This window comes from Emydura macquarii, unplaced genomic scaffold, assembly GCF_026122565.2.
Source record: "Emydura macquarii macquarii isolate MOO-44397 ecotype Brisbane River unplaced genomic scaffold, CSIRO-AGI_Emac_v2 contig_1483, whole genome shotgun sequence".
Taxonomy (NCBI): Eukaryota; Metazoa; Chordata; order Testudines; family Chelidae; genus Emydura; species Emydura macquarii.
In genome coordinates this window covers 25,130,354-25,143,715 of record NW_027131620.1, presented here as the reverse complement: position 1 = coordinate 25,143,715, position 13,362 = coordinate 25,130,354, and the positions used below count along the sequence as shown (strand labels likewise).

Below are 13,362 nucleotides of genomic sequence, written 5' to 3'. Positions count from 1 at the left end.
GGAATGGTTGCAAATGAGAATGAGCTATTTTAGCTTTTAGGATTTTTTTAAACCACATTTTAAAGCCTTTTTCATTTATAAAATACACATCTTATAAACTTTTTTTCATTTAAATTTAAAATAAGGACAATAAATTATTCTTTTCCTTGGGAGCTAGCAGATCATCTTGAACATGAAAGGTCTGGATTACACTGACAAAATCCAAGATAAGTTTACCATTTTCTCCTTTGAAATTTGCAAGTGAACTTGCTACATGTGAACCAGACAGGTCCCATAACCGCCTCCCCCACCCAGCTCTGCCGCTCTCTGCAGTCCTGCTTGTCTCACCCCCCTGTTATTCCAGTTCTCTTCTGGCCCCCAAGAATATTCTGCCTTCGTTCCAATACACTCCATTTCTGGCCTGCAGTAGCCCTTCTTGTACCATTTTTGGGATGACTACCCTATCAGTCAATGCATCTGCAGCCCCTTGTCATTTAGATTAAAAGGTTAATAGATTTTAATACCAGAAATGACCATTAGATCATTTAGTCAAACCCCCTGTAAAACGTAGGCTATGGAATTTCATCGGTTACTCCTGTACTGAGCCCAATGACTTGTGTTGGCTGAGGCATCTTCCAGAAAGGGCATCAAGGCTTCATCTGAAGACTTCAAGAGATGGAGAATCCACCACTTGCGTCAGTAGTTTGTTTCCACAGTTAATCACCCTCATGGTTAAAAAGACCAATATAAAATGAAATATTGCATGACAGACAGATATTGCATCACAGGCAGAATCTGTTTTCGAGAGCCCCACAATGTGGGCCTCAGTTCAGCAGGGTGCTTAAATGTGTGCCTAATTGTAAGCACGAGTGGTCCCCCTAAAGTGAGTGGTGCTTGCAGTTAGACACATGCTTAAATCCCTTGCTGAATCAGGGCCCTAGTTCTAGGCCTCTTGGGAACAGAGACTGGCTGTCATCCAGTATTTCATTTTACTAGCTATACAGATAGGGGCTTGCATTGGTCCCACCCATCTCTTTTGTATTTGTGTCCTGAGATAACTGATGAGCACAGGACTCCAGAAGCAAGGTGCAAAACCTGCCATTCACAAAAGTTTTCATAACCTGGACCATGTCTTTCATACAGAAATTGTCTCATTGGCCCCTCCTCTCCCATTCATGATCATACACCCTCCCTGCAGCAGCTACAGCAGTTGCTTAGTTGGAAAAGTTCTAGCAGACAAGTACTGGATGTGTGTTTGTAGTTGTCTCTTGATGCAATTTAGCGTTAGGAAATAAGGACGAGCGGCCAGTACCATGTGACCAGTCAGCTGTCCAGGGAGCCCCACCAGTTTGGGAATGTCTGAGCTGGACTGAGTACCCTCCCACCCCCACCCCGCACAGAAATGCCTTGTTGATTTATAGCATAGGCCACTGCAGTTATTCTGGCATTTAATTTAATTGTTTCTCCTTGTATTGATCTGTATCTTTTCACAGTGGTGTGAACTGAGGACAGTGCTTACAGCCTGACCCTAAAGGGCATGAAACGTAGTCAGCCTAAGTCAAATTCTTGATGTTATTTCTAGGCGGGACATATTTTTTGTTTGGAGGTTACATCCAGCACTAAGTAATTAATACAGAAAAGGGTTGCTCTTCTCAAAATCTGTTCTCCCCCCACATGTATGATCTGAATGCAAGAGCAAAGTGTGCGGTCTGGTGTTGTGGAAAAGCTCTCGATTCCTGACCTGCAGCGGTAAATCTGCTTCTGCGTTTGGATTTATTTCCACTGAAGCATAGTGAGCCCTAGCAGATTTTCCCTGCATTTCTTACTTTATGTGCAGCTAATGGGGTTGGCAGGACTCCCTGGTTAATGAGAGATTGCACCTCAGTGGGCTTATCAGAAACGAAGATTGTTAATAAATAAAACCCTGGGTCTTTAAACTCATGTTCACATTAATCAGATTAATATAAAAGCAAAAAGTCTGGAAAATATTTAAGACCATGTTTGATTTCCCTCCTGCTGGCTTCTTCTGTGGCTGAATCAGATTGTACGTAAGTAGCTGGCTTAACTCTGTCTCTGAAATTAGTAAAAGAACTCCAGCACACTGCTGATGACATAGACATGTGGATAGGCCTTGTTCATAGGTGGGAGGGTAATTGTTTGATCTGTATGTGGGAGAGGGGAGGTGATAAATAGCCTAATGTGAATCCTGGTAGGGTTTTCTCCGGGAAGGACAGCAAGATTTAGGTTGTTTAGTCTTTTCTGGGCACTTCTGAGGCTGTTATTATTTGACTAGTCCATGAGAGTAAACTCTGTTCTAGGTTCTGATCTGATAAGCCTTACTCACATGAGTATTCTTCGTTCATGTGAATAGTCCTGTTAGATTAATTATGACTCCTTGTATGTGTAAAGATCCCTCGTGTGAGTAAATATTTGTGGGATCAGGCCTGCAGTGATATCAGAGCTTAGGTCCCAATTGTGCAAAAATTTAGAGATGTGCTTAACTTTACACACACGAATAATCCCATTGAAGATGAAAGCTATTCATGTCTGTAAAATTCAGTGTATGTCTAAGTCTTTCCAAGATCAGGGCCCCAGAGTGCCTGGATGAGACTATGGGGTCAGAGTGGATTAATTGAAAGAGAGGAATACAAACTAGTTTTCTTCAGATTTGCCAGTTTCATTCAGTAACAGGCAGTATAGTGAGGACTCCACAAAGTCCTCCTATACACACAGGAGAGTAGATGTGATGGAGAAGATCACATGAAGCATGGGACTTTCCCTGCTTAATCAGACAAATAGGTCCACCTAGGAAAGCGTTCAGTGTGTCTGCTCAGTTCCCAGTACTTCAGGGAGCAATGCAAGAATCCTTGTAATGGATAAGGACGGAATAATTTGCACAAAGGGCAAGTTCCTTCATAACCCCAGCCAGTTAGAGATTGATTTATCCCATGATACATGATGATTTATATCCCTTGAAATCTTTGTGCACTGTCTAATGTATCAGTAGATGTTCTCCTTATCCACGTTTAGTCTCAGCCTTTTTTTGGATCTTGCAACCTAGCTGGGCTCAGTAACATGCGGTGGTGATTCTTCAGGTGAATTATGCATTGTTTATGCATCCTACTATCCGTTTGGGATTAGTTGTCTTTCAGATTCATTAGATGTGCCCCCTGCTCTTCCTTTATGAGAGAGGATAAATAGGAATGCCTAATTTAATCTAAATCATTCATTATTGCGAACAACCTCTTCTAAATCTCCTCTCTAAGTTGTATAGTCTTCATTGTTTTACTCTCTTCGCATATGCAGGTCTCTTCATGTCTCTAATAATTTTTGTTGTCCTTTTCTGGACACTTTTTATTTCTGCTGCATCCTTTTTGAGCTGAAACTAAATGCAGTGTGTAAATTGTGGAGAGCCATCTCCAAGGAAAATTGAGCCCATATTCCTCAGCTCAACCATCGGATGTGGGAGGAGCATCTCTTGCTGTAAATTCACTGTGAATTGTATTTGAAAGTTAATTTACATTATTTCTGAACCTCCTAGCTATGGAAACCATCTTGTTTAAGGGTTGCATTTGCACATGCAACCTCACTCAATTTTTCTACAATCTTCTATCCAAATGAGTAGCATGTCATAGTAGCGTTCTTACTCTGTTACTCCATCAAGTCAGGACCTTCGGTAACCCCTCACTGCTCTATTTTGGATGACTAACGCCTCTCAGTTGTTACTGTCTGTATATTGGCTAATCAGGTGACAGAGAAGTCATCTCTATGAAAAGTGCAAGAACATGCAACAAGTGAGGATTAGAATACAGGCGATCCTCATTTAGAGACCTGTGCTTCATCCACTAGAGAATGCTGCATTTATTAACGGGCCAAATTTTCAATATCAAAGAATGAGATCCCCATGCAAAGGCTACACTTTGCTTCTTTCTGTGCATGCAACTGCAGGTGCACGTTGGGTCAATGCATTGCCAGATTTATGCACACAACCATAATATTTGCATGCATAAATAAGATTGTGTGTTGTTCGTGTCTGTATGTACATGGTCCTCTGCCCTTGGAAATTTGAGCTGAAATATGTAACTTCAAACATTAAAGTCCACAAAAAGGAACTTTTAAGAGAGTGATAAAGCAGGTTGGGAGCTGGGTTACAGTCTCTTACACTGGGTTCCTTATGGTCGCAAATGACAGCCATTTGTTTACCACAATTTCCAGAGCCTGAAGGAAGGTGTGAAGAGTGAATTGGAATCAGAAACGTTGGATAAAATTCAGCCCAGATGTAAGCATTTGCAACCCATTTGACTTCGATGGAGCCGCAGCCGCTTACATCATGTTTGAAGTTTGCCTGATGTTTCTAATAGTACAGCTCATTCTCAGTGGGTAGGGTTGGTTATTTTGTGGCCTGATCTGAGCAGGTGCAGCAATCCTCTCCAGGATTTCTTCTTCATGAACACATTGTATTCCTGAGGCTGATTATAGTGAGTAGGAGCTCAGTTACTGTGTGATCAGCTATCCAAAAGCACCTTTGATAGACAGATTATGGACCAGATTCTCAAATGGTGTAAATCAACCTAGTTCCATTGACTTCAGTTGAGTTACAGTGATTTACTCCAGTTGAGCATCTGGCCTTATATCTCTATTTTATCTGTCTTTTCTCGTTTCAGTATAGAGGTTCCCATACTCTGCCCATCACCATGGTGCCAAGGTATCCACTATATGAACAATAGCCCAGAAGATCTTCTATGTCCAAAGGGCCTTCAATGTGAGGCTGGACTGATTGTATATTCTGAGGCTTGTTCAGAGATGGATGGCAGGACGGTAAAGCTGAAAATGGCTAGACAATGAATATTTCTCTTGTTCATGAATAGGGCGTTTTAGCTCTTCTCTGCAGTAATGCTCCTCGCTATAGCCTTGCTCCCTAGTACAGCTTGGTAGTATTTAAGGAGCTGTTGGCACTTTACAGTTTCTGCACTTTAATGATTTATGTAGCACCTCTCATTGATGGCAGTTGCAATTTAAACCTGACGCCTGTATAATCTGCCATACGAACGGACACACAGATTTTCTGCCCCAAAAATAGTATTCATTTTTTTCACCTCTTCACACCATTGGCCTTCAGGCAGTTTTAATTTCAGCCCTTCCAGCGGGCTCTGTCTATTGTTTCACATGACTTTCCAGACATGTGTAAAGATGAATTTTTGCCGGTTGTCTGTTGTGTTTACAATGTTGGTTAAGGCCTCTGCAAGTGCTGTCTTCTGAAGCTGGGAAAGGGCTGAGCTGCTGAAGTATGCAAACACAAGCCTGATCTCTTGTATATGGGCCCAATCCTGATGCCTGTGTCCTAGTAAATGAGCCCAATCCTGCTCCCATAGACACAAATGTGAGCTTTGCCTTTGACTTCAGCAGGAGCAGGACTTGTCCGTGAATGTGCGAGTCTGATTGCGGCTCCCTTGCAGCCAGGCACCGGCATGGAATTTGCTCACAGTCTGGAGGTTTACATTGTAAGCTGTCCTTGGGCACGAGCGGGTCATCACCATTCTGTTGGGAAGCTAGCAGGCCACACCAGGCCTGTCTCACTCTGTCTATCGTGTGTAGTGTGTTTTCTGTGCTCATGAATCAAGCCTGATGCTTGTGGTTGCAGGCTAAGCGGGTGAAGGGCCTGATTTTCAAGGATGGGCATATGAAAGGGGATCCTGTGGGTGCTCTGGTGGACACATACAGAACTCCGTTTATACGCTACCCTGCCGACGGAAGCACCCAAAGGCAATATATTGGCATTCTGCTGGGATGCCGTGAGTCTGATCTTGTGCAGTGCTGCGCACCTCTGGAACGCAGGGGGCCGGAAGCAGGACAGTCTCTGGGAGGAGTCCTAGGGTAAGATTTTCCAAAGCAACTCATGGTTTTGGCTGACTCCACTGAAAAGTGCTTAGCCCCTGCGCTCTATAAATCAGGGTCTTTAAGGTATCTCAAGTCAGGCACCCAAAATCAGTAGTCACATCTGAAATCCTTGGCCCTCTTGGCTGTGCAATTTGCTTATTGCCTCAGTCTGCCAAAGCCCAACTCTGCTGACCTTCAGGTATGGGACAGGCCCATGTGCTCCTCCAAGCTTTTTCCTGGGGCGGAAGATGATAGGATGAAAGGTTGAGTAGGGTCCGATGTTGGGGGGGGGGTGTCTGTGGCAGTGTGGGGGGAGCTGGATGTTGGTTTGAGTGTTCATTGTTTTGTGCCATTAGTTCCAGTGTCGGGAGCACTGGGTGGTACATTTTAAGTACATAAATACAGTAGAAAGTTCTTGACTTCTCTGCCAGTCAGGGTGGCTCAGACCTGCCAGAATGGCAGCCCTGTTTATAAACCCAGAGCCCTGATGACAGTGAGAGAGTTTGCATCCATTGCTTTACTGGTGCTTAAAAGATTAAAAAGTAGTCCATAAACCTTGGTGAAAGGGACGCTGCAGTTACAATGGTGTCAGGTAAGAAGGCTGGGCGCTAAGGCCAGGCATCATTCTTAGCATGCCCTGTTGTGTGCCTGGGCCAGTGTGTACAGCACGTGGGAGCAAATTGTGTGTGTGACCCCCTGTGTCTGTGTCAAACCCAGGCCTGATTAGTGAAGGCCAGGGACTTCTGCTTGTTCTGCTCCAGAATAGATGATGTATTTATTTATTTCTGCTTGTATGTTTCTGTTTAAGACAGCGAGCCGCGGAATTGAGAAGTTGTGGCAACTTGTTAACCTTGAGGAAGTTAATTTTTTTAGCCTCTCAGTTTTCTAATCGATAACACAGTATTTGTTTGTGTGCAGCTCGTGTAGACTGAGCACAGCAGGGCTCAACTTTCAAAGGCAGGGCCTGCAACATGTCTGCACAAAATGGGCGTGTGCTCAAATGGTTGGCCCAGCTAATCTGATGTCCCGTGGCCAGGACCAGGTGCTTCAGAGGAGGGTGTAAAACCTTTGGACAGTTTTGCCATAGCTGCCCCGGGACAAGCTTCTGCCCAGTATTATAGCTTGAAGCATCTCTCTGCCGGTACATGCACACACACATTGTGCTGGCACAATTTAAGCCCTGATGATGTAATCCCTTCGGGTACGTCTGGTCTGCAGCTGGGAGATGTAATTCCCTACACCGGCTAGCTCTGCTTGAGCTAATGCACTAAAAATAGTATAACAGTGTGGCCACAGCAGCTGGGGTAGCAGTAGCCTGAATACAATCCCATCTGAGCTCCTAAGGATGTATTTGGGCAGCAAGCCGTGCTGCCACAGGCACACTGCTATGCTATTTTTAGGACGCTAGCTCAAGCAGACCTAGCATGTGTATGTCAGCCCGAGCTGGGAATTACACCTCCTAGCTGCAGTGTAGACGTGTAACCCTTGTTTTCCCACAGGGCAATTACGGCAAGGAGAAACCCCAAGCGTACATTGCCCCGCTTGCTCTCTTCTCTTCTCTTGTTTTGGAAAGGGGCAGGGAAGATCTTTCTCTACCAGTTCTGTAATATCATTTCTAAATCAGTCAGTAATAGTTCATCAAAAAGTAATTTTATAAGACAATAAATAAAATACATTTTTTAATTAAAAAGTAATATTCTCCTAACTCAGATCCAGGAGATGGTCCACTCAGACGCCACTTCCTATGATTCCAACCGTCAAGTCCCCCTGATCAATCGACCGGGGATGTTAGCCGGTCACATGAGTGCCCTCAGCCAGTCACAGCTGATTTCTCAGATGGGTATGAGGAGCGGTGTTACCCATGGTTCCCCATCACCCCCAGGAAGTAAATCTGCTACACCATCTCCCTCCAGTTCTACTCAGGAAGAGGAGACAGAATCACATTATAAGGTACGTGCAGCCATGCCTGTTTTGACAGACAGACAGTAATAGAATGACAGACAGTATTTACAGTCATAGAAATAATTCTCACTAATTAGAGAACAGACCTTTTGTTTTTCCTTTGCATAGAGAGAGAGACTTTCTCTGTAACAGGGAGATTGTTTACAGAGAACATTTCTGGGCTAGAACATGGGAAAGCATGGCAAATTTGCAAATCGTATCAAACATTGCTGTGCTATATTGGTGCATGTAACAACTAAAGGAATGAAAGTCTCTAATTCTGAGAGAAATTTCCTCCCCTAAGTCTTTTCTTTCCTGCTGCAGTTGCCAAATACATCATGCTACATGGTTCTTTCAAATTAGGGTTTTGACAATAAATACATGGTTCAGTGCTCAATTTTTTTCCAGTTTCAAAGACTGTATATGTAAAACTAGATTTAGTGTTGGGAGAGAAGCAAAAATCCAGTGTGTGATTTAGCTGAGTCCATAGGAAGTGGTATGTATTAGTTAACCACATCAGCACCCATGTCAAATAGCAAAGAAAACATCCTGTCTTTTAATTCACCTGGGTAATTTTTTAGCAATCAGTTATTACCTAAGACAGTTAATAAAATGATGGCGACACAGGGTATAGTGAAAATGAAAGTGACTTGCCATTCTTGCTTGGCTAGTGGTCAGAAGCCATTAGGATGCCAGTTCTCTTGAGTGGATGAAGAGAGTTGGTAAACAAAGAGATAAAATGTAGGGAAAATTATAAAATAAAAATCACCTGCCTCGTTAGGACTGCTGGGGAGGAAGGGTTGAGGGTAAGCTTGGGCTAAGATTTCGGGGCCACTTTAGTCATCCTGCATCATTCTCAGAAAATGCACTAGCTGAGCAAACTCTTTTGTGCTGCTATCCACACATCTTCCCAGACTCTCGTTACATGTGGGCAGATTGCAGGGGTGATTATGGTACAGCCATAATGACTTGTGTACCTGCGTACATGGGCATTCACTGATCATCGGGTCCGTTGATGTTTAGACTTGTAACTTTCTGGGCTGGTGCTGACCTATTTTTTAAGCCTTCATGGAAGGACCATCTCTGAAAGATACTACTTCTAAAGATGACACTATATCATCAGAATCACTAGTTTGCTGGCAACCTAACCCCATTCCTAGAAGAAAAGCCTCCTGAAGATCAAATTGTGACAAGCTGTGTGTATATTTCCCAGAGTAACAAGTAAATATAGTGATAGCTTCGCTCTAGAACTAGGGCTGAGAAAAACTAGCAAATACTTTCTCATGAAACTTCAGGAAAAATTATTCTTTGTTTTCATTTCATTTTTCATAAAATGGAAGTTTTCATCTCAAAACATGACATTTCAAAATGTGCGCGTGGATGCAAATCTGATCTTTGTTAGAACTAAATTGCAAAAGAAATACATCTTTACTTGAAAATAGAAGGATTTTATGAAATCCTCAGATTCTGCAGTTTTAGAATTTGGTTGTGACTATTTGGCATGGCTCTATGCAGCTAGAGGAGTTCAGTGATCTGCTTTCTAGAAGAGACTGTATCACTGAGAACTTTGAGGTTGCAGAAGGCAAATGACATTTGCTTTGCAACTAAAACCTTTCTTGTTCCAGTGCAATGAGAGTTTTAGGCTAACTACACCCAGATTCTGCTTCAGCTTTTTTCGTTGTACCTTTATCGGTCACATTCAAGGTTTCAGCATGACAATATGATAGTTAAGGAGTTACTTGTAAGGTCACTGATTTTTTTACTGATACATTTCTTATAGGTCCAGCGAGTGAGTGCTGAATGTTAGGGAGAGAGAATTTGTGGATGTGTCAGATTCTTGGAGCATGGTAGCTAAGGCAATTTACAAAGCCCTGTATTTTTTCTGGCCATAATATATACCTCGTCTATCCTGTATACCACATAGCAAGTTAGGCGCAGCAATAATCAAGTGGTACATTTCCTAGAGGAAAGAAACCACAGTGTAAAGAGAGCCCTGGAGTCATTGTGGCCTTTGCGTTTTTGTTTGCTTTCTCTATATACTCAGCTGTTGGAAATATTTAAAGGGACCAATCCATCATTTATTTTATGACCATTAATGACCTTTGTACAACAGGTCATAAAAACCGTTTCTAACGAACAGGAATTATAAAATATCTACCAAAAAAACCATATTGACACATAAGAAATGGTTCTAATGCCAGGAGATGGTTTTTCTACTCCCACAAAAGCCAGTAATTTGTGAAAACTGGATAGAGACCAAATGCTGAATAAATTGTAACTCTTAATGGAAGAGTCATGTCCCACTGCAAGAGGTATCATGAAAGACCCCTTCACTGGAGAATTTTCAAAGCCTTGGGAGGCAGTGGGGGAACCCAAGCAACGTACCAGTAGATAATTCAGATGTAGGGGCAAACGAGCATGTGAACATTTTGCACTAAGTGATTTCACTTCCACCGCTTCATGGCTGAAAAATTATTTTTCTCATTGCATCAAGGCAGAAATAGGGCTGTTTTGTTTTCTCTAGTAGTATCTGGAGAGCTAGACGTTCTCATGTCCCTGACCTGTCGGCACACGGAGTCATTTGCATTCACATCCATTAGAACAGTACGGGTGGGGTTTTAAAGGAAAGTCCAAAAGGAATTTCAGTGGCATTTGGGGGCTTAACTCTTAGGATCCTTTGAATACCTAAGAGCTTAGTGTCTTTCTGGGCCTAGTGTTCCCAAGGGATGAGCGTTCAAACTTACTATCCCATCAGGGGAGTCACTTTAACCCAATTACCATTGCTTTCGAAATCTCCCTGTGGGTTTTATTCGGTCCAGATGTGACCAGTGAAGGCCCTGCCCCTTTGAGAATAGTCTAGGTGACAGCAAAGCAACCTGTTTATAAAGTTACAGCCCTAACCCGTGAATCAGCCCCGCTTGCTCTTAGTTTTATCTCTAGTGTTGTGCACCCTGCCTCTCCAGTGGAGTAAGTGTGTTATCCCATGGCAGTGACAGTCGGATGAACAGCACAGCACTCTGCCATGCTAAAATAGCATTCGCGGTTGATCTCAACATGAGTGACAGTGAACCTGAGCCATTCGGAGTTGCCCCTTGTGAGTCATCCAACATGCATTATTGGTGACCCCGGCACAAGGCATTCAGTCTGTGGGGCAGTTCCCGCTGCTGTGGGCACTAGCCTCCTGAACACTTTGGGGGGAGACTGAGAGCCAGATTGGGCTAGGAAGGCACTGGCTCCCTTTGGGGGTTGTGTGGACCGCAGAACATGCAATCCCTCTCCAAACCCCCTATGCCTGGCAGGGAGCATGCTCAGTGCCCCAGCCCTCCCCCAGCAGCATGCTCAGCCAGCTCCACAGACAGAGGGGTGGGGTCACGACTGTGCTCCTTCCACCTCTGGTGGAGTGGGGTGGGGTGGGGTGCACTCCTGTGGTGCTTGGAGAGAGCAGGCCCCGTGTTTCCCTGATTGCAGGGCTGTGATTGTCTCTGGCACTTTTGCAAAGTGTGAAGGTGGAGAGGACAGGAGGTTGGAAGAGACTTAATGGCCAGGGATAATTTATCCCATTGCAGGGAATAATCCCACTCCACATTGGTTGGGTGAGGCGGTTACATGATCTCACAGGTCTTTTCACCTTCATCCGCTGTGATTCTGTGACTCGGGCTGTGGTGCAGAATTGGCTTAGGGTACCGATAATAGTGATCAGGTTGTTTAAGCATGTTCTTTGGGAGGCATCTGTTAAGCTGCATGTGGGGAACCTACTTAATACCCGCCTGCAAGACACCTCCCTGTAGCCAGAACTATGTCGCATTGCGCTGCATCAGAGTCATAGTCCAGCAGAAAAGGACCTGTCAACGGTGGGTAGCTCTTCTCACTGCATGAGGTGTGAAAGATAGACAGTCCACACTGCTAAAGACTGTAAGACCCAAATCCACAAAGGTATTCCAGCAGAAGCCAGGAGCCTAACACCTTGGGGATCTGACCCTAAACTGTACATGGTCTGTCATTTGTCTGTAGAGTATCATGCACACTTATAGTTCTGTATAAATAAGAATGATTTTGAAGTCCTAGTAGTTGCTGTTAAAAATGCTGCTTCGTGTTCTTGGCTTCTCCACTTGATGCTGCACTTTGGCCAGTAACTGCCAGAGGGGTTTGTTTTCTTTCCCATCAGTATGAAAGCAGATGAACTGAGATTAAGATGAGATAAAATGCCATCCAACTCAACCACAGAGTGAAATCTTAGTATGAATTTTTTCCTCCTAATAAGGTGACCTTTCACCCCCAGGAATCCCATTCAGACCCAATTGGCAGTTTTAAATTAAATGCTTTTTTTGGTCGCATTCGCTTTTTTTTCTTTTTTCTTTTTTTTGCTTATTCATTAATGGGCAGCCGTCCATTTGACAAATGCCACTGCACTGAGACCATGCTTAATGGGAGCTGATGAACAGAGAACATTAGAACTGTGCCATCTAAAATGTATCCTCTTCAACTCTGTGGTTTCCGAGCACTTCTGGTGCTTGAAATCAAATCAGCAAAGCCATTATGACAGAGGCCTTCTTTAGACAGACAGACACAGCCATGTCTAGTTACATTTTATGCTTAATAGCTTGGTATTAAGGCTTGTTTCTATCATCACATGTTTTTTTCTTTGATTGCTGGTCCCTATATGTATGCCATTGTGGATATGCATGCGCTCCATGTGCCCGGAGCTAGGGAATTTTAAAAGCAATTTCCATTGATCCGCACATGCACCCTCACTCTCCCCGTGCCTCCAATCAAGGAGATAAAGGGTGAGGCAGACCAGCCACCTCCCTAGTTTCTTCTCACTGCTGTGTGACGCAGGTCGGAACCTCCTGTGTCCAGAGGTTTGTTGTCTTCATCCATTTATCTGTAAAATATTTCTCTTTGTTTTACTCTGCTCTCAGTTGCCTAATCTCATGAGAGCACAGGCAAAGTCTATGGCATTGCTTCAAGGAATATCTAATGTTCCATCCACACTTCGCAAAGCATTATGCTTCAGTGAAGAGCTCCTCCGCTAATGCATCCTTTGGAGTGGTGGCCCTTTCTTTGGCTCTACCATCTGCATCCTTACACCCTCCTCCTACCTCAGTACTGCTTGCCAGTCACCCACAGTGGAATACACACGGGGATCAGCATTCAAAGAAGAGGAAGTTACTTACCTTCGTAACTGGAGGTTCTTCAAGAAGTGTTATTCCTATCTCTATTCCACTACCTGTCCTCCTTCCCCACCTCTTTAGATCATCTTTTAATTCCCAGTAGGGCAGGAATTGGAGGGCTGGTCAGTCTGCCCTGCCTTTTATCTCCTCAGTTGGAGGCATGAGGGGAATGAGGGTGGATGCGCAGACCAACAGACACTGCTTTCAAAATGCTCTGGCTCCGAGCACCTGGAGCGCATGCATACCCACCAGGGAATACATGTCGGGCCCACACATCTCAAAGAACTTCCAGTTAGGAAAGTACTTTTTTTTTTCAGAGCATCTTCCTGATAAACTGGGTAACTCTTTAAATAATGTACTTGCTGAGTGGTCTGAGAAGTATCTCAACACTGTA

General features: G+C 43.8%; 1 protein-coding gene across 3 annotated transcripts in view; it reads left to right on the top strand.

The window, feature by feature from the left end:
- The window catches only part of TOX2 (TOX high mobility group box family member 2), a 244,493-nt gene that overhangs the window by 185,622 nt on the left and 45,509 nt on the right, over positions 1-13,362 (top strand). For 2 of the 3 annotated variants that reach the window (XM_067554499.1, XM_067554500.1), the window contains exon 4: positions 7,567-7,806. The exons of the other annotated variant lie outside the window; for it this stretch is intronic. In XM_067554499.1, the coding sequence (XP_067410600.1) occupies positions 7,567-7,806 (240 nt within the window). The remainder of the gene's footprint in view (positions 1-7,566; positions 7,807-13,362) is intronic. 3 annotated transcript variants of the gene reach the window in all.